Here is a 22689-nt window from a genome sequence, read left to right on the forward strand (position 1 = left end):
GTCATAACTTGAGTCTGCGCATGACCCTTGAAAGGGTTAAAACGCTCAATTCAACTTCATTTGCCCCTGTGGTACATACTAAAATGATTTTTTTCTTTTAAATTTTGGATTAGTTCTGTCCCAAAGTTTGACCAAATTCTAACAGTTTTGTACTCAAGAAGTTTTGTAAGTTTACAATGGAAGAAAGAAGGTTGTCCAGAATTCAATTGTCCTTCTTATTTTTTCAATGAAATGAGAAACGTAACAATTAAGAGTTGCAGGGACATTATTACAGTGTTTTATAGTGTAGTTGTGTAGACGCTTGAAGAATATCCACAAAGGGCAGAAGTTCAGAGAAATATATTCTAAGTTTGCCTGTCTGATAGGGGACGTGTCTGATATGATACAGGTCCTGATGGAGAGGGAGTTAAGATGGAGAGATTGTACTGTGGTTACTTGACTTGTGCATTCTGCAATTCTTTCTTTATTTTGTGTCAAGTAAAATAATTGCTCAAAAATGTATCAACTGAAGCAAATACAAGTTTCCATATCGACATACCCGATTCCTTACCAGTTAATTGGTATTTGCCACCTTCTGACTTGTGTGTATTTCTTCATGTCTCTTTATTTCCTAAATAAGCAGCACATGGTTGTAAATGTACCATTCTTTACTCTTTGATTTATTCATAACTCTGCCTATGCATTGTGCTTTGTTTTGCTTGCTTGGTCGGAAGCTGTGATGGATTTGTGCATCCTTAATGATATTTATTCCTTTTACTTCATTACACATAATCCACCTGTGCTAGATCTTAGGGCCTGTGTTGACTTTCTACTCTGCTAGAGTGCTTATCAGCTTCTCCACAGGCAGCTCAATTTGAATTTCAAAACTGAAACGGAATGAATTTGTGTCGCTTGTTGAGCTTGTGTACTCGGCCATTTCTTCCTTGCTATCTGTATGCTGACTTGAGAATGGAATTCAAGTTTGCTGCTTTTTGTGCAATCACTAAAGGGAATCTGACCCAGTTCATATCCAAATTCTGAACAATTTTTTGATTAATTCCACAATAAATAGTTTTGGCTTCTAATGCATACCAGACCAATGTGATGCATTTGGTATTTAAAGTATTAATGCTATAATGTTGGGCATGCAAAGCACATATTTCCTTTTCAGCAGCAGCTAAATTGATATCCTTTCAAATTAACTTATGAAATGTAACTGAATTAAAAAATGTGCCCATGTGTGTAATGCACATGGGCATATGATATTGTGTAAATTATCTGTAAGATCCTTTGTGATATTGTTTCACTATTTCTGCTATGGAATAAATATACAAATATAACCTGCCATCACTAGGGATGATAATGTAGACACAAATATAAAACAGAAAACAACAAGAAAACTGCATTTTTCATAAAAGGTATTCAGTAAGGCTGCAATGCTGACCTGTGTTGTGCTCGGAGAAGCACATGGCTCATTTAAATTGAGACATTTTGCAAACAGTCAATGCTTCCACAGAGCAGAACAGTGCACGTAATATAAAGGAAAGCAAATTATCATTTTTAAAAAAAGACCTACATCTTGTATCATTTCAATCTTGTTGGAAAATTGTATCTTGTGAGATGCCGCAGAAAAATAGGAAACAATCTGCATTTTCTTTCAGAAAGTATAATAATTACAATGTACTTTGTTACATACCAATCATTACATACATGTATGTCTACAGTGTCACATTTACTTTACATACTGTGTACTTACTGTGTTAACATTCTATTAAAGAAAATTGATGATAAAATGAATTGTATCTTTTTAATAAGCCAGTGTATTTCTGTATGTTGGGTCTCATCCCAATATTTCTGTAACCAGACTGACAGACTAACTTCAAAGGCTGCTCTTCACACAGCATCTACAGTATATATTATGTAATGAGTTTTTTCATGCCATATGGGGCAGTTCAAATCACTGGACGAATGAGTGGAATGATTTAAACACCTGTCCAAAGATATTTTTTGTTTGTTTGTTCTGCCACATTCTCGTAGGCCCTGTATTAGGTGCTTTAAAACCGGCTAAATCTGGTTAGCATCTACGCTACATAGAGCTTAATACCGTACTAGAGACCACCTCAACATGCGCTGAAGACTTGCGATCAGTGTACACTGTACTGGGTATTTTATGCTGAAAATAAAATCTGTCAAGTTATCTCTCTATTAAACTAGTGGGGGAAAAAATAACAAAAGAGCAACGATTTAATTTAGGCGACTGCAAGAATGGAATGCGAGTTAAAAGTAGGATCAGGAATGAGCAATTAACATAATTTGTCAGCTCTGTTTATAAAAAGTTTTGTAATTAACAGCTTTTAACAGAGTTTAATGGAGACAATAGACTCAAAACGAGAAGTCGAATGCTCAAAAATAAAACTCAAACTTCATGCCCAACATATATCCGTGTGTGTGTTTGCTGTAATATATTGTGTTTTATCAATATGCACCTGTGAAAGGGTGTGGGTATTCACTGACACGGGAGACAGAAGGTTGTAATTGAAACACCTCCTGTGGTGCCCAGTTTTATTATCATCCTCTTTGTTTCTTTTATTATCCGCCAGATGGCACTGGTTCTGCTATTCACCAATACCAATGATGATAAAGGGGTTGCACTTGATTGATGCAGCACGCGCAGGTAATTAAACAATAATGAAAACAACTGGTGTAAGAAAAAGGGAAAATTAAAACACAGTAATAAAACTACAAACTAAAGGTGCGTCCCCCACTGTGGCTAAACTGGTCAGCCGGGGTCTCCAACCTATGCTCTGCCATTCACTATACACTGGGGTGGCCTTCTCTTATTTAATATCGGCTGTGTTTGCTGGTCGAAGTTGCTGAAGTTCTTGCCTCGGTTTTTATTTACACCGGCTTCCGAACCCAGCGTCACTGAGTTTCCCCTGTTATGGCCACCCGAATGAATAACAGGTTCCCCCCCCACCTCTTAACCACTCGGAGAAAGGGAAAGACAACACACCCTGATTGACAGGCAGAACTTATAAGGCTCTCGACCTCCCCCTGCAGGATGATGCATGCGCCAGATAGCCAGCACAGATCTCCCCTGTTACAGCACCTTTATTAATGTGAGACATTCTTTTAAACGTAAAATACAGTGCATGATGGTATACTATTGTATTAAGTCCTGCTGTCCATTACACTGCTAGGAACTGTAACCAAACTGTTTTAATGGTGTTTGTATGCATTAAGCCTGACATAAACATGAAACGATACTTCTGTATGGGTGCTTGGAACTGGATTAATTAGAACGTTTGAGTACAGTTCTCGATCATTTATGTAGTGTGGACATAGCCTTATTTGACCGTCATCTGCTCCATATAAGGTACCATGGCCAGAGTACCCTAGTTTGCTGCAAACAAATACACAATGGAAATTATTTGAAAGTGTGAAAGTAAGCATAAAATTAGATGAGTGTCAACCTTGAAATCTCATGCTGAGAAGGGATAAATTAGCATGCAGTAAATACGGTGGTTGGAGGCTAAAACAAGTTTTCCCTCTACTGTACAAAATGCATTTTCAGTTTACAATACAATTGTATGAAAGTATACAACATTTCAGTGACCTGCTGCATTTTAAAATGGATGGTGGATGGCCCAAAGAGTGGTAATCGAGGTCTGTGAAACCAGCTGTATAAGTTTACAAACAATGAAAGACATTGCAGCCCACTTGAATCTGACTTCAGCTGTTTTGATAGGCTTGCTTAAATCCCATTTGTCAAATAGGTTGGAGCCTTTTTAATGTGCACATTTAAGGATAAAGAAGAGATCAATAAGATATTTAACACCATGTAGATTGTTTATGATATTATGGCTATTTGAGATTTTGTGTATCTTCTTTTGAGTGGAGTGATGCTTTACTATGGGTACAGGTAATAAATACATAAATTGGTTTAATAAATGAGTTATAACAAAAAGGCATTTGAAAGAAAATGTAAATTAATTTTTTGTGACTACAATGTTGCACATATAGATGTGAACAGTATAGTGTGTGCTCTGCATGCAGGGATTCTACAGATATTCAAATCAGTGACCCACTTGAGTACTAAAAAGCATTCCTAGTGGAAGAACGTTTTTCACATAAGATTTCAATCTAATAAATGTGGTATTTATATGTAACCCTTTTTAAATTGATACTTTCATCAGAGACATTTCCATCTTCCACACTGCAGTTTTATAAATCCTTTGATGTAAGGCAAATCGGAACATTACAGTTATTTGAAAATCCCCACACATTTTGCCATACAAAATGTAAAGCCTGAAGACAAACATGAATGAAAGAAAATATTCAAAGTATAGATGAAAAAAATCAAACAAATGTTACATTAATCACAAGCTTTGTTAAAGGATAGAACATTTTAGAACATTTGTGACATCCTGAACAATGTTAGAATGGCTTAGAAATATTTCTAAAACTCTTATCCTGCTGAAATCAATGCATCTTGCAACAGCATGAAGGCTGGAAAAATATAGCCTGTAACTAAAATACAGAAAAAAAAATCTGTCTGTACATTGAGATGGTCGCTAAAAATCTTGACCTCCTTGGTAATGAGATTTACTTGTGTAACAGTAGCTATATGGATAATTGACATTCACCCAGAATAGGCACTTGTATGCCATGTCATTTCCCAACTGGAAACTAAGAGGTGTACAGAGGCGTAGTAATTCACTACTTCTCCTTTTATTTCCTCACATAGTCTTGTAGAATTGATTTATTGATACTTGTCTGTGAATGTGAAAGGTGACTATAATCAAGTTAAAAATGGATGGCTAGATTTGTCAACATTTCCTGGTATTTAAAGCACTTTCACTAACCACAGTATTCCTTGTAGCAGCTGAGCATTGCTTCAATTGCAAAGATGATTTAACATTGTGCTGGGGAAGAAATCAACATTAAATTATACACATAATGGGAAGTTTTATTAAAAAAAACAAATACATACATTCTGTTCTTATGAGATTAGAAAACATAATGGTTAGTATTTTTATTCACCTACCACATATGGTAGCCTTATTTTATGAATTTCAAATGCATGCACAAATTGCCATACTAAAAAATGAACCAGTACATTATACATGTAATTTGTACAGGTGCTTATGGTAGAGTAAAGGACATTCAGAAAACCATGTGGCTAATTTGCATACGATGTGAAACTGACACCTTTACTTGCATAATTACTTCCACACAACAGAATAATGCCAGTAATCTGCCATTCTAGGCACTTGCAGGTAATTTACACAAGCAAAATAATGTCAAACACTGTTTTGGCAATAAACAAAATTCAGATTAATATTGCAGAAATCTATTCTGCAACCTTATACTGGAGGTACTGTAGGCTGTACTGTACTTTATCAACATACTGGGTGGGGGGGGAATTGTAATGCTTCAAAACCCTTTGAAAGTTGTAAGGAAGACAAGTTCTAAATATAGAAAGGAATAAAATACTGGTCTGTAGAACAGAAATACCCACAGATTACAAAGAGAGTGGTGGCAAAGTCTGCAATCCTGACAGAACAATCTTTATAAAACTAAATGGCCTCCTGACATTATCTTATCTCTTGTTCTTTAGTGTAAAAAACAAATGACTCATATAAATAGTATTGGTAGCATAATGAAGAGTATTTAACCTTAGATGCAATGAATTAGCTCGGGCAATGTTCCATTGTTTTTTCATCCTTGAAAAGGTTAGTTTTTGATTTTGAGAGGGGCAGATGGTTATACTACATGAATATTACAGTGCCTGTGAGCAACTCCACTGCCACCCCCCCCCCCCCCCCCCCAACAGCTTTTGTGAGAAAACACATGTGGTTGCCATTGTGAATATTTGTTATTGGCTGTTCGTGTAGAGTCCATTCTGGATTGTGTAGTCACTGAAGTTAGATTTCAGACAACATAGAAACAGCATATGTTTAAAGGTTTAACATAATCCAGCGTATAATGCTAAATGTACCCATCAACTAGGCCAGTTTTAGTAACTCCCAACAGAGAATGTCAAGGTTTTTATGCAAAGCTCAGTCCCAGTATCAATGCATCCTTTATGCTGAAAATACATGTGAGATGGTGTTGCTTTGGGATGCATAACATGAAAGAATGTGTTATAAAGGCACTGTTGTCCGTTCATTGGTGTGTTGACATATAAAACTATGTGGGATGTTTAGATCCCAAGAACTGATTATATATAGCTAGGGCTTTTAACTTTTTGGGTTTTATTTTCCAAATCTCTAAATGTTAATTAGTAGTTGTTAAGCTGTGTCTGCATCCTAATGAAGAGAACTAACCACAACTAATTTAAAGACTGGATTTAAGATTAGTTTTTTTTTTTCCTACAAATCAAGGAGATTATAAATGATGGACTTGCTGTCAGTGTATACTCCATTCTGGGTATTTTATGCTGAAAAGAACATCCGTCACGACAACTGTGTTAAACATGTGAAAATAACAAAAGCACAACGATAAACTAGGCGATTGCAAGAATGAAATGCAATTCGGATCGACAAGGAGTAATTAACAATTTGTCACGTCTGTTTTGAAATAAAAATTAAGCAAAACAGAGTCAAGCGTAGTCAAGATATGAAGGTAAAAACAAGAGACATTATTCAGTCATGTGTGTCGCAGACCAACATTATCTAATCCTATGTGGCTTAATTCTGATGACCACTTAAAAAAATAAATAAAGGAAGACCATGTGTGTCCTGCCATATCTTCCATGCTGTGGTTTTTAAACTGCGCGATTTAGTGATTTCCAAAGTGGGAGGCAGACGGGGTTAGCAAATAAAGAGAAACTGATTTCCGCTTTAATGTGGAATACTACTTATTGTGCGTTCCTTATTTCCATTATATTAAACATCCCACCGTGGGAGCTCGTATTGGGTACAGTACAAAACCTGTAGCTGTACAATATACAACGTGATAAACATTATTGGTGCTGTGAAAAATAGATTTTTATGAAACAATTTTTTAGAACTAAATAAATTGTTACTAGAAGTAATATATTTAATCATTCATTTTGTTAATGCAGTTATTTTAATGCTATACAAATTTGGATATGTTCTTGTAATAAAATCAATCAGTTTGGAATTAATTACTTCACACAGGTATGAAGTATGAGCTTTATATAATTTAAAAAAAAAAAAAAAAGGTTTGATAGAAAGCTAGCACTTGTGGAGAGGCAATCATTTTTCAAGCCGGGTAGTCTCACAGAGACTTGTATGTGCACTACAAGGCTTTGAGTCTGCAGATGTGGGGCGGGGATGTATCAAAAGCTGTATTGCAGGCTTGCCTGAGAACATGTAAGAAACACCTGTTTTTCTCTTTTAATAAGACCTGCTTTGAGACTTTGTTTGTTTGGATCACACAGGCAAATGTTTGGCCACCTTTAAAATTCCTTAGGTGAAAATGATAATGACGCCACCCCTCTAATTTTTGGTCGACACCTGGCAGTAGCGCAGGCATAAAACATGGTACAAAATCACTTCATAGGGAAGTGTCTGAATGCACCTGTTTGTGCCCACCTAATGCCACAAAATCTGGTGCCAACGACCTTTGCCTCAGCCTTTAGTGCCTTGCCCTGTGATCAAAATTGGGCCCATAATGCCTAAAATCTGTGCTAGTGTCGTATAACAACTGAAACGTTTGACGATTTAAAAAAAAAATTATAGACGATAAACGAAAACTAAATAATTTGCTAAAAGATTCAAATGTGATCATGAACAGATGGCAGGAAACATTATATATTCATCATTCTTGCCAACAGCATTTGGCAGTTGTAATTGCTTTACAGGTGTTTACTGCTTCTCTATCATGAAATGAGACATCTCTGAGCACTCTTTGTACTAAACTGACAGGGTGACAGTTGTTCTAGTTTTAAGGATGGATTCCTTGGCATAGAAACCTACACCTCGGATATATAGCCTGGGGATTGTAAAAAAGTTGTAGAAAAGTTCAAATCATTTTACTAGGACACAAGTCTAACTTTACCACAACAAATCATACAATCTGTAGATGCCAAACAGCATTAAAATATAGTATATAGGCACTAATCTGAATGCAAGTTTATGCATTTCCCAATATCCTTTGCACTCAGCTATTCAAACTAGGACATTTAGTTTTATTCACTTATATGTTTTTTTCTCTGGAAGGGTTCCAAAATAATGTGTATTTACAGGAAATTTGTCATGTGAATTTGTATTATAAAAAGTAATTCACAATAAGTGACTGCGAAATTAGTCCGGAACCTTGTACAAAAGTCAATACTATCAGTAAGTAAGCATTTTAGTAGATCTTAAGCAGTTCTATTGCTAATAAGATTTATTTTTATAAATGTTCTTGTGCAAGTTACCTGTACAGTTGCAGAATGTTTTATGAAAGTGAAGCTTAACCTGCAGTTTGTGTTCTTAGCATTGTGCTTTGTTAATTAGCCATGGGGTTTTCCCCCGTGTTCCAACACAGAAGCACACAACTTTTTTTCTTATGTATCCCATTTATTCTGTTTACTTTAATAGAAAAGTGTGTTATGCACTACATATTTATATAGTTAATGTGTAATGCCCAATTGAATGATATTTTTTATATTTATTTAATATGCCAGTATTTTGTAAACACGAACGTGGCAGCCTTAGAAACCACCAGATATGTTTAAGTATCTCAGATATAATGACTGTAGTTAGCAGTCTGATTTTGAGAATTTTTGCATTTAATAAATCATATATAAATTGCAGGTTCATCCCTGTTACACAATACATACCAGTATCCAACAGGGTGGCAGCTTGACTGCACTCTTTTTCTGGTTTTACATTTTACTGTAAACATGCTCTTGGATACTGCAAAGGTTGTGTTAAAACTTAGTTTTCTAGTTGTTTTAAGAGAATATGCATGGAATAGTTTGGTTTTTATGTACATCTATAAAGCCTGTAGTGAAATCATTAGAAAATAAACCATTTAAACTATTTATTTTTAAATTTAAAAACAAATCACCATACTATGTTTTTAATCAACAAAACATGTATCTATCGCAGAAATTAACAGATGTTTTTTTTTGTTAGTGTTTTTTTTTTTTTGGGGGGGGGGGGGGGGGGGCAGGCAAGCTAAATAATTCCAACACAAATAATGTCTAGTATTGAGGAGGTTTGAGATAAACGTAGCAAACTGACGTAGTTTAGGGATCAGCCAGCAGCATTTTTAAATGACATTTTCCCCCCAGAGAAATGTTTACCTGTGTGCTAAGCAGGGCTGAGGTGATTTAATATAGGTAACGGTGAAGTAAACAACCTGATTTTTAGATGGGAGCTATAAGATTATTGACAATGTTTTCTTTTAAATCATTAAGTGTCATAACAAATAAAACAGTAGTTTGATTTGCCTCTGCTGTATTTTTTATATTTATTTAACGTCACGGTCAATACAACGTGCACTTGTCGTTGTGGTGTTCAAAATGTAGGACAATCAGTTGCAATATAATGTGTCGTTGAAATACATGTTATAAAAATAAATTAGCTGAACACACCCATTTCCAGTAAGACAACACAGTAAGCTATGAGTATTACATTTTCACCACATAATTTACTGTATAATAACAGCAAGCATAACTGACAGTGTTTTGAAAAAAATGTAAATTCAGCTTTCAGATGTTTTCAGCTCACACAAGTTGTACAGAGCTTTATTATTATTATTATTATTATTATTATTATTATTATTATTATTATTATTATTATTAATTATTTCTTCTTAGCAGATGCCCTTGTCCAGGGCGACTTACAATTGTTGCAAGATATCACATTCTTTTTACATACAATTGCCCATTTATACAGTTGGGTTTTTACTGGAGCAATCTAGGTAAAGTACCTTGCTCAAGGGTACAGCAGCAGTGTCCCCCACCTGGGATTGAACCCACGACCCTCAGCAGACAGTGCTATTATTATTAATTTCTCAGCAGACGCCCTTATCCAGCAGACGCCCTTATCCAGCAGACGCCCTTATCCAGTTTTCTAGTTGTTTTAAGAGAATATGCATGGAATAGTTTGGTTTTTATGTACATCTATAAAGCCTGTAGTGAAATCATTAGAAAATAAACCAGAGTCCAGAGCCCTAACCACTACTCCACACTGCTGCTTTATGGCAAGTAGATGCAATTGCCCCCCCCCCCCCCATGACACCTACCCCAGATACTTACACCCTGAGACTACAAATTCTCTATTTTGCTGATCTGATTATTGCAGACCTCGGAAACTGTCTTCTGCTGCCTTCCCCCACTGTACTAAGCCTTAGTATACTTCTGGATAGTAACCTCTCCTTTTGATGCCCAAATTTCTGTAGTCAAATCCTCCTTCTACCACCTCTGAAACATCTCAAAGGTCCGTCCCTACCTTTCCCTCCCGGATGCAGAGATGTCATGCATTCATCTCCTCTCGAATCGACTACTGCAACTCTCTCTACGGTGCTCTTCCATCATGCGCCATAAACAGTCTGCAGCTGGTTCAAAATGCCGCTGCTAGGATCCTTACCATATGTAAAAAACATGATCACCTTTACCCCCTGTCTTGCCCAGCTGCACTGGCTACCTGTAAAGTTCAGGATTACTTTCAAAATTCTCCTGCTTGCCTACAAGGCCCTTCATCACACAGGTCCAGAGTATATCTCCAACCTGCTGACCCGCTATATCCCTGCACGCAAGCCGAGGTCCTCTGACTCAGGCCTGCTTGTTATACCCAAGCAAAATTGCACCACACTCGGCAAGCGCTCTTTTAGCTTCATGGCCCAGACTCTCTGTAACTCTCTCCCAGCTTTAGTGTGTGTTGCTCCCATAGTCGCTCGCTTCAAATCAACTCTCAAGACCCACTTGTTCTTTCTTGCTTTTAATGCTCTCTAAGCCTGATATCTGTTATTAACTGTTGTCTAAATTGCTGTTTCAGGTTTTTCACCTCATCTTGTTTGTATAATTCTGCTTACACACGCATCTGCAATGTTTAGAATTGACATCCTAGCCTTTTATTTAATGTATTTGCATTGGTTTTTACTGTTGTATTTAATGTGCTATGCCCTGTATTTCAATGTATTTAATGTATTATGCATTGTTCCTACTATCTTGTATTATTATTATTATTATTATTTATTTCTTAGCAGACGCCCTTATCCAGGGCGACTTACAATTGTTACAACATATCACATTATACATTATTTCACATTATACAGATATCACATTATTTTTACATACAATTACCCATTTATACAGTTGGGTTTTTACTGGAGCAATCTAGGTAAAGTACCTTGCTCAAGGGTACAACAGCAGTGTCCCCCACTGGGGATTGAACCCACGACCCTCCGGTCAAGAGTCCAGAGCCCTAACCACTACTCCACACTGCTGCCGTTCACTTGTAAAGTGCTTTGTGTTGGTGTTCCACTAAGAAAGGCGCTATATAAAATGAATACTGATTGATTGAATTGCAAAAAAGATGAACTTGAAATATTGTGAATCGACTTTTTTTTTTTTTAATTTTAAAGTTAAGACCTCTACACACCGGATGCAATGCGACAAGTGAATAGCATCGCATCTGGTGTGTGTGGAGACCTAAAAAATAAATGGCAGCTGCTGTGACTGGATTAGCCTAAAAGCTAAAGGTTTGTTATTTCAAAACTAAATGGTTTGTTAATATGAAGTGAACCATACTATGCAACTAAACATGTGTGAACATGGGTTAATTGTGTGTTGTAAATTAACCCTTGGTGGTTTTTGGCTCCTTCAACATAAAATAAAATTGTTGACAGCACATCTGCTGTAAAATGTTAATTTATAATACTTACGCATCTTTATTTGCAGCTACTCCATATTTTATTTCTTCAGTGAACCTGATGCATTTTAAAACCTGTTTCTGTGCACACAAAGTAATTCATCAATTTGTTCACAATTAGCCATTTGTAGCAACCTGTACGAAACTGAACCTTCAACCAGATGTTCTAAGAATCTGTATTCTATTCTTCCTGCAAGTATAGCGTTCTTGGCTGATCGTTGATGCCAGATCTTTAAAGTGGGCAAGCATGATTTTAGATTTAACGCATCAGATTTAAAAATAAATAATAAAAAAAGAAATCTTCAGACTGTCCTGCACATTTTATTTGGTCGGACCGTGTTGGTATTGGATTACACTCTAATCCATAGGGTTTTAATAGTAGCAATTTAACATTAACCTGGATTGACACTCAAAATAAATCAACCAGCATTAGATGAAGAAAAGGCTGATTTCTTCTGCCATCTTCTTAGGGAAGTCCATTTTAGCACTTTTTGGTACAACAGATCAATTGTATTACATGGCTGGGTTCATTTTATGGTGATAAACAATACAGTTGAACGCAATTGTGTGCATTGAGCTCTGAAGTGTTAAAGGTGATGCTACTAATGCTGTGAATGTTTAGCAATTCCTGATTTTTGCCCACTGAAAAGAATTGCCTTTACTTTTATTGGCAAGCAAAGTGATGTCACACTTCTCTCCTCTTGGTTCTATTACCAAAGAATCCTTCAGGCAAATGTTATCTTTTCAAGGGAGTTTGGGGAGTATGATTGCAGAAGGCCTAACACATTTGAAAAAAGGCATGCAACATACAGTTGAACATTTTCATGTGTTTGTATGTTTTAAATAGCATTTCTTCTAAACTTTATTTTTTGTGAAGAAAATGTGTAACCTTTAAAGTCGCAAATAGGATAATTGCACTAAAATTAACTTTGTTATATAGTTTTATTCTAATGGGAATGATCGGTCTTCCATATTTCAGTTTTGCATATTTAGAGTAGGCTGTTCTGATAATCGGTAGATTTGCAAGCATAGATAATATTGTTGGAGAATATTGCTGATTCCCAGTGCCAGCTATGGCATGAGATATTGTGATTTATTTGGCTTAGTAATGAAAGCCCTGTATAATTCTGTTTTAATTATCTTAAATGTAATCCCCGACACTGTTTGTTACTTCCACATAGAATGATTTAATGGATGTCCTGGGATTTTCAATGCAGCATCAATACATTGTCAAATTAGGCTTAAGAACTATTTAGTAAAACCGTTTTTTTTTGTCTTGCAAAATTTAATACATTGCATTACAATACTGATCTCGGAAGGTATTGGTTCTCCAATCATTTTGGGACATGACAGTTTCATCTCTGCAGTAATGGCAAGATGCTTTCTATTGTCACTTGTAAAGGCAAGCATATTATCTTCCCAAGTCCCATGGGATTTTTTTTTCTTTACCCAGTTCAAATCAATCTGAAGCAGTTTAGTCTGATAGCTCTTCAGAATAATCCCATGATAGGAACTGTTAAATATGCATGTCTAATAGTTTATGTATAATAGTGTTTTGGCTGGGTCTTTGAATATGTAGGGATCGAGTTTTACAGTGTATTTTCATCATGTTATAACCCTATAGTGGCACAATATTCCAGTAAGAAAATGTTGCCATGGTACAAATGCATGTTTTATAATTGACCTTTTAATCTCTCAGTTTAACTTCACATTTTCCAGTGTGTTTACAACAGAAATGTGCAAAACCATTCTTTCAAAGGTGCTGTTCTTCTGGCATGTTTTGATTGGCATTTTGAAAGATTATTGCAGAGGCCGTTCAGCTCTGAAAGATTTATAAAGAATTTTAGTAATACTTTTGCATCTCCAAGAACAAAACCATTATGATAAAACATGCACAGTGGGTGGAATGTGGAATCTGAGTGACATTGAGAACACGGGTGACCAGAAGTAGTAATCTTATTGCAAACAGAAGTGGCTCCTGGTGCAATTAAAAAAACTAATCCTTGTGTTCTACACATGAATCAAAAGTAGGATGTTTGTTTTGCTGTTTAATGACACCATCTGTTCTATCACATATATAGAAAGATGGATTACTTCCGCTCTGATCACTTTCCTTCACCAAAAACTATTTGCTTGTTTAACTGGAATTTGAACAGAATTAGTTACGTTGGATGATTTTCAAAGCTATCTGTGCCAGCCAGGATTTATTGCAGTGAAGTTTACGGTTAATTTTTGAGCTTTTCATTATTGTCGAGGAGACTTTAATCTTTTAGTAGTGAATGCTTCAATATGTTAAGTTGTACAGTTTAGTTTAGGAATTTTTTTTTTTTTTTTCATCCACAACAGTTTAATGGTGCAGGTTTGAAGTTATTGATGCTGTCCAAGTTTGCTCAAACTAAATACAATGTTTTGCAGAGTGTGTCAAAAATATTTCAGAATGCAATAATATAGGCATGGTACTTTAGATAGATAGATAGATAGAGAGAGAGAGAGAGAGAGAGAGAGATGGTAATGCACTGATTTAAATGTTGTACATTTACCAGTTGTGTATGCTTTTCTCACCAATAGGGGTCACTTTAGGTTCTCTATCTGTCGTATGTCAATTAAGTACTTTTACAGCAATTAAGATGCAAAAAGCCCATTCATTTTGGACAGCCACAGCATTAATACCGAAGTGTGTGTGTGTGTGTGTGTGTGTATATATGTGTATATATATATGTATATATATGTGTGTGTGTATATATATATATATATATATATATATATATATATATATATATATATATATATATAAACATACATATACATATATAGTAGTATTAGTATTGGTATTATTAGTATTATTATTATTTTAATGCCTGACATCTTAGTGTCAACTATCTACTTAATAAATTAGCTTGTAGTATTAATCCTCAACGTGTCTGTACTGATTGCAGTTCCTTATAGCATTCAGCTTGCTTTTAATGTATCTAGTTACTTCAGACTTGGTCACTTTTATTTTTACATGCTCCCAGACATACTGATTTTTGTTTCACAGCACCGGAGAGGTTTTATTCCTCCAGAGGAACAAGTTAAGAGGTCACACCTTTTATAGTAGTTCTAGCATTTTCACTCTTTGTAGGACATATATCTCCTTTTAATTTTAAGATCTGAAAAATGCATTGGGATTTTAGCAGCTAAGCTGTTTGAGATCGATAGAGTTTATTATAGAGGATTGTCTAATCTGTAAAGTTAATGCAAGACTTCACAGCTATTGATTTACAGCTGAAGGATACACACGATGTTAATCATGCACAGAGGCAATAGAATAAACATCATTGAAGTGGAAGGACAGGTACATTTGTCTGTAGTGCAAATATTATTGCTCTTTGTCTTAGGCCTTGGCTGGGGAAAGAATGGTGTGAATGCAGCAAATCTGGAACACATCTTCTATTAAATTGTTGTAAATGTATTGTCAGCATGTTGGCATTTAAATGGATATGGTACAACTGATTCTAAATGTATATATCAAATCTTGAAGGTTCATTCATTTTTAGATTAACAATCCAAACTGTTAGGCTACTGCCAAAAAATGGTAGTTCAGAATGCATGATGTACTCCATCAGTCTATTTTCTGTGAAATATAGTACCTCCTTGGCTTACTCTAGCTATAGGTTTTCTACTCTTGTGTAAGGAGGAGGAGATGTGATTTTATCAGATTATGATGGAAAAAGAGTGCTGTCTGCCCTCTTGGTTTTGTGCTGCTTGTTTGGCATGTTCTGATTTGCTCCTTCTCTGTTTAAATGTGTAATATAACTGGTGAACTGTTTTTGACCAGTTCAGATATATTACTGTAAACATAATGGTCATACTTCCAGATATTGTTTTTTTTTTTCTTTATAGTTCCTACACAAGACCTGTCGCTTTTTGATGCTGTTTTACTTTGTGTAAATCTTTAGAAATAGCTTCCTGTCACAGGTTTGGTGATAACTTTAATGTATTTCCAGTGAATGACAGCTAGATAATGGGTTGTTTTTAGGTTATAAGTGGGTCCAGGGAGAGTCGTGTTTTGCCCTTGAATCCTTTTAACTTTCCAGTGCTTTTGTTTCTGCAATTATCTCTGAATGAATAACTGAAGATTGCTTTTACAGAGAGGCACTGATATTGAACTGTCATTTGACATGGTGTTGAGAAAGTCGTAAAGAAATGTAATTTAATTTGTCATCTCAAGGTATTTAATTAATTCTTTGTACTGTCGAGAGATGACATTGGGTCAGTGGGTTATAGCTACCTGCCGTTCATCTATTACAGTTAACCTGTGGCGTATTGCTAGAATATTCCTTTCTATACTTTCAAATGTATGTGATAAGATTTCCCCTAAATAAATAAATAATGAAAACTGTATGTCATTCTCCTCATGGGCTATCTAGCTCTATTTCTAGAAGATGAAGCCCTTAAGTACTACCATTTTAAAACTATTTTTCCCCAATTCCACTTCTTCTAGAAATGAGATATAAGTGCTTGAAAATGTGAGACATGAAAATAAATTAATTTTAAAGTTGCTGTTTTAAACATTCCAGGTCCACATTGGGCACAATACACTACTAAACGGGTTCCTTTGAAACTGACATTAGTTTGAACTGACTTTAGTTTTTTTAAGTCTGGGGGGGGGGGGGGGGGAGAATTATGTTCTCGCAAGTAACATATGGCATTGTTTCTTCATTTACAGCTATTACATTAACATCTGTGGTCACCAATAGGTAATATGTTGACACACATTCTGAAACTAGAATTGCAGTTCAATGTGTATAGTGAGTATCAAGAAGATATCTTAAATGCTTTGAAAGATCTGACCTCAAACATGGGACCTTTTCAGAGCGATGAGACTGGAGAGCTTATATTTTGGGATTCTTCCTAAAACACTTCCAGGTACTTCAATATGCTATGTCATAAGAATCTTAGATGGTCCATTTTGGTGTGGAATGACCCATATATAATTTGTTTCACAATTGCTCTTGCAATTGTACAGGAGAATTCAAAAGCCAGTTGGCAAGTTCTCATATATGGCAGAGGAGAAAGTGTCCACCATAGACAATCAGTTTGGAAGTCTGTGGGGGAGTGGCATGGTTGACACTGTATGGTTGTAGACTATTTCTGACAAGTTGGTTCTGCAGTGGATTCAGGCATGAATTAGTATTAATAGCTGGTCTCATAAATGAACTTCTATTGAATTGCAATCTGAGCATTGATGGTTTTACTAACAGCTTAATTGGTCATGTAAGATCTTGTTACCTATAGACAGTGTCTATTCAAGCTCAAAATAAAACCAAAAATGGATCAAACGGCTCTACAATAGCACTCCATGACAAGTCTCCAAGCTAAATGTAATTGCTGGTGGATGGTATGCTAACAAGATTTGTGTCTTTAGTCTTTGTTGTATAGCTTGCAGATAGTCAATTAAAACTTGTAGTTAACAGAAACATTGCCACCTATGTGTACATGTCATCTTTACAACTGGCTATAGATTAGTCATACAAGCCATCTGGATACCAGCATGTAATCCTAACTAGTACTGTACTCCACTGAAGCAAGCAAACGACAACCCCCCCCCCCCCCCCCATCGATCTGTACTATTAATGTTTTTATTTTTTTAATATAGAAAACATATTTTTTTAGTAGATAACTTTCTATTTGTCCAAATTACATTTTAGTTGCAAGATGGTGCAGCGTTATGTGGTACTGTGTATCTTGTAGAATGCTTGTGGTCATCATAGGAATAGCTATACTGTACATAATGAAATGATAAACACAAAAGTTAATATTTTTGCTTCATTTCTTTAACTGGTAGTAAAATTGGTCTACTGGTATTAGTGTAATTAGTATCCCGCTTGGTGGGATGATGGATCGCAATCCAGAATATGTTGACTCTCTTCCAGGGTGATGTATTGGCTAATTTAGTAGCTTTAAAAAAGTGTGCCATGACAGCTGGCGTTTCCTCATGGTTGTTCTAATAGCATCTGCTCACAGTTTTCTGATGCTTAGCATAGTTTAACATTTTTAATTTTCATTTTCTCTTTCCAAATATTGACATTAAATCCTAATAATGGCCTCCTAATCTGTGGATTTTTACTGTAGTATTTGATCGGCAAACAAACTGATGCATTCCCAGAGTCACTGTAAATTCCCTCAATGGCTATTACAAAGGAAACACTGATCGGTCAGCTACAACCCCAAATTAACTTTTCCTCTTGTGATACACATATTTTTTTCTAGTTACTAATGGGGTTTTTCATTTTTTTTTTTTTTATTTACTTTAGTTGTATACTGTATCACATTTTCGGTGGACGATTCTCTATGTAACAGAATCCCATGCTCTGTAATGCAGTATTGCTTAATTAATACCAATTTAAGTATTAAATGTAGAGGCGTGCCAAAAAATTGGCATACCTGATGGATTTTATGATTGGCATTTTATGATTTGACATTGTTGTCATTTGTTTTTGTTATTTAGTACTGTTTTAAAAGCTAATATAAGGGTAGTTACACCACAATCAAGTCATGGGGTTAGTTGGTACTAACAATACCCATTTCTGACACTACATTGTTTCTCTGTAGGTATAATTCAGAAAATGCAAATAACTAAAATATGTATACATTTTCTCCTAGAACCAATGAGGACACCCAAAAGTTTGAAGATTGCAGAGACACAGGCCAGATTCATTGCAGTGGACTGGGAGTCTTTGGGCTACAACATAACACGCTGTCACACATTCAATGTCACCATTTGCTACCACTACTTCCATAGTAATAATGAGAGTAAGGCTGATTGTCTGGACATGGACCCCAAGGCACCCCGGCATGTTGTTGGAAATCTACCACCATATACGAATGTGAGCCTCAAGATGATCCTTACCAACCCTGAAGGAAGAAAGGAGAGTGATGAGGTGGTTATCCAGACAGATGAAGATGGTATGTTTTTTTTTTTTTTTTAACCTATTCTTATATATAGCATATAGCTTTCAGCTTGTTTGTACACTGTACTTACAGAAGACAGAAAAAAAAAACTAACTCCTGTAGGACCGGCAGGGCATTTTAGAACTCGCTACTCAAAGGGTTAAGACCATTTAGCTTGCAGTCCACTATACAATTGTTTTTTTTATATAGCACCTTTCATGAGTTATCACAAAGCTCCGAATAACGAAGAATAAGTCAATCAAAAAGGAATGTTTTTAACCAATTTTATTTAATTGTGAAATTAACTGAATAAATGAAATACCTGTTACAAAAATAGATTGACTTTACTATTTGCTCATAAAGTAATCTTTAGAAAAACAGCTTAATTCCTTTGTTAAACTGTTCTTGAGCAGGGGAAGAAATTGTATTGTCCTTTGTCAAGTTTTTCCCATTCTTACCATAACTAACATGTTTAGTGGAAAAGATGTAGAGGATTCAAGAAGAGTAGATTTGTATCAGCGACTCACAAAGCTGGTGTGTTCAAGTATAGTAAATGTATGCCTTTCTGTTTTCAAACAAAGTGTGCTTTCTGTAACCTGAACAGTCTGTTTTTGATAGACTCTCAAATAACATGCCATTTCTTGCAGGACAATAAAATTTTTTTTTTTTTAAAGCACTACAACTTAGTGTGATTCACTACAAAATGGCAGTAAATGAGTGTAAATTTGCTGCAGTCTTTTTTTTTTTTTTTTATTTAGTAGTCGCCAATTGTTTATAATTTTCTCCCAATTTAGAATAGCCAATTATTTTTAGGCTCAATTCACCACTACCACCCCCGCGACTCAGTGAACACACCCTGTCCTCCAAAGCGTGTGCCGTTAGCTGAACACTTCTTTTCACACTTCAGACCCACCATGCAGCCACCTCAGAGCTACAGCGTTGGAGGACAACGCAGCTCTGGGCAGCTTACAGGCAAGCCCGCAGGCGCCCTGCCAGACGACCGGGGTCGCTGGTGCGCGGTGAGCCAAGGACACCCTGGCCAACCTAAACCCTCCCCATCCGGGCGGTGCTCAGCCAATTGTGAGCCGCCGCTGTCCACGGTCAGCAGTGGAATAGCCTGGTCTCGAACTGGCAACATCCAGGCTATAGGGCGCATCCTGCACTCCACGTGGAGCGCCTTTAACTCGGGAGCCCCTCTGCTGCAGTCTTTTCTAATTCAGTCAAGGTTGTCATTGTGGAGTTCACTGAGTTCATGCTGCTCTGCTTTCAATCACGTTTCAAGTTCTGGACACAACTTAAAATACCTTTTCTTGAGTGTCATGCATAGCACAGAGGGGCTGTCAGAGCGGATCAGTGTATCTGATGTTACTGCATGAGATTAAATGCCAGTCTCCTTGGTTAACATTTCCAGCATCTTCAAATGCCAGCTGTATGAGGAGTTCCAATGAACTTAAATGTTTAGATTTTTGTCTGTGGGTGTACTTGGCTTCATTAATTTATTATTAATGTTCCAAATTGTGTTTCTAGTCCCAGGGGTCATTTAATCATTCATAGTCTCCAATACATCCCATGTGGAATACAAATGTTTCTTATTACTTAAACAGGAGATGATTTGGTGCTGTTTGCTTAATGCACAGGGCTCTCCTAAACCAGTGTTGTTGTTTTGCAATCTGCAATGATGTGGTTTCTTGAAAATAAAAAAAAGGTTTACTTTGTGAGGCTTGTTGGTTGATTCCTCATAATTTAAAGGAATTGCAGGCACATTTGTTCAGTGCTGTCATCTGCTATGAAGGCAGGTTTGATGTTTACCATGCAGGAGTCCTTCACATTCTGAACATTTTCAACAGCCCCCATCTTACGACGCACACAGCTGAATAGAAATAATCGTCAGTTCAACCAATAAAACAAAACAGGACTTTTGTAGGGGGTATTTGTTATGGCTTCCATGTTTGTTTTCCAAGCCTTACTGAGAAAAAAAGAAAAAGAAAATAACAATTACTGTACATTAAATAATCTGTTTTTATGTCGATATTTGTATGTTTCGCAATTTCATATCATATAGCAAATAATTAAAGACTGCCTTCGGAAGTAAAACTCTGAAATATATCCTTTTTTATTCAGTTACCTTTGGAAAAAAAATCTACACCAGTTTTGCGCATTCAGCTGTTCACTGCCATTTGTGATTATCCGAAGGTTTCAGCAAGATTTAGGTCACAGTTTTAGAGGGACTTGGATTTAGTGCTGTAGGAGTGTCTGTATTTTCAACTGAAAGGTATATTGTCTGCTGAAATAGCTTCGGAGTAGATTTATTTTACATTTGTTTTCAAAATATCCAATTGCCTGACAGTTTGGATGAAATGGAGCCAGTTCTACTTGCCAGCATCTCCACAGCTGTAATTTTTGTTTTCAAAATGATTTGCCTTTCTTGTAGTGCTGGTCTTATTAAATGATTGGTATTGGATCTATAAACTGAAACTGAAAACCTTGTTAACCCCTACTTGGGAATGCAATTCCCTGCCCTTATTAAGCAGTTTACTCTTTTGTATGTACAAAGATAATACTTTATCAAATTGTGAATGTTAAGACACTTGGCAAAACTTATTTTAGACTATCAGAATCTGAGTTTCGAGGAGGTGCCTATAAATATGTATTTACATACACATACATACAATTTTATTTGTATCTATAAAAATGTTTATTCAGAATGTGTGACAGCCAGTTGTATGTGGCACTTCTAACACAGAAGATTGTCTTGCCACTTTCATTCTAGAGAAAAGAATGCAGAAGGTAGGCTTTGTCACACCACTGTCCTATATTTGAGACTATGAACACTAAAGAAAGGAGGATCTGTATTTGGAAATGGTTGAAATAATTTCATTAGTTTTGTGAAATTGTCTATAGTCAAGTATTTAATGAAACAAAATCATTTTCACAATTTTAATGCAGTGCCTGGCCCTGTTCCCAGTGAGTCAATGAAAGCTGCACCATTTGAAGATAAAATCTTCCTCCACTGGAAGGAGCCTTTGGAGCCCAATGGAATCATCACTCAGTATGAGGTAATAAAAGCTGCTATTGAACTATGTTGTCAGGCTAAGAAAAAACAGGCATGGCTGATTTCGAACGCAATATAGTTACACTCTTGCAAGGTTTTGAAGGATTACTAGGCTGACAAATTCTGCATGAACTACATACAGTAACCACATTATAGAAAACTAATTTCAACATCGACACTTTTGTTGAAATGTGATGGCAGCAAAATGTCTACATTTTTAAATTCACAAAAATATAAGCTTAGCACTGTAGTCCAAATGTCAAGGAAAGATTTAAAGATGTTAGGATCAGTTTGCAACGATAGATATAGAACTGTTTTCTGAATATATCAAAATTAAATATTGTGTTTTTATCTAACTTGGTACTTATAAAATGGTTTGGCTAAATTAACGTCCTCATTGGCAGAACAAGATCACAGATAATTATTACTGCATGGCTAGGGTTTGATAACCTCTGCAGTTCAAAGTGCACCTGCCTCAATAGCTTACACTTCTCATTGCCAAATGGAGTAGAAGGACTTCAGGTCTCTTAGATATTAAGCATCTTTTATTCGTCAAGCATGAACAGAAATTAAATAGAATCATACAATTTTTTAATGATCAATTTCCTTTGATTTTTTTCTATAATATTAATGACGTTCTCTTTGGCCATGGCGATAGTTCCTTAAAAGTCCTGGGCTGAAGTATCAAATTTAGCCAAACTGCAGGAACTGAATTAGGGTTGGAGAGTGGCTGTTTTAGATCTTAACAACAAAGAGGATATATATATACTGTATGTGTGTGTGTATGTGTGTATATATATATATATATATATATATATATATATATATATATATATATATATATATATATATATATATATATACACTACCGGTCAAAAGTTTTAGAACACC

The 22689-nt window shown here is 35.8% G+C and overlaps 1 protein-coding gene across 7 annotated transcripts in view; it reads left to right on the forward strand.

The window, feature by feature from the left end:
- LOC117411386 (receptor-type tyrosine-protein phosphatase kappa) overlaps positions 1-22689 on the forward strand; it is a 158552-nt gene that overhangs the window by 96365 nt on the left and 39498 nt on the right. For all 7 annotated transcript variants that reach the window (XM_034018818.3, XM_034018819.3, XM_034018822.3 and 4 more), the window contains exons 8-9: positions 18459-18761; positions 21693-21802. In XM_034018818.3, coding sequence (XP_033874709.3) covers positions 18459-18761; positions 21693-21802 — 413 coding nt within the window. The remainder of the gene's footprint in view (positions 1-18458; positions 18762-21692; positions 21803-22689) is intronic.

Source organism: Acipenser ruthenus, chromosome 6, assembly GCF_902713425.1.
Source record: "Acipenser ruthenus chromosome 6, fAciRut3.2 maternal haplotype, whole genome shotgun sequence".
NCBI classification, from domain to species: Eukaryota; Metazoa; Chordata; class Actinopteri; order Acipenseriformes; family Acipenseridae; genus Acipenser; species Acipenser ruthenus.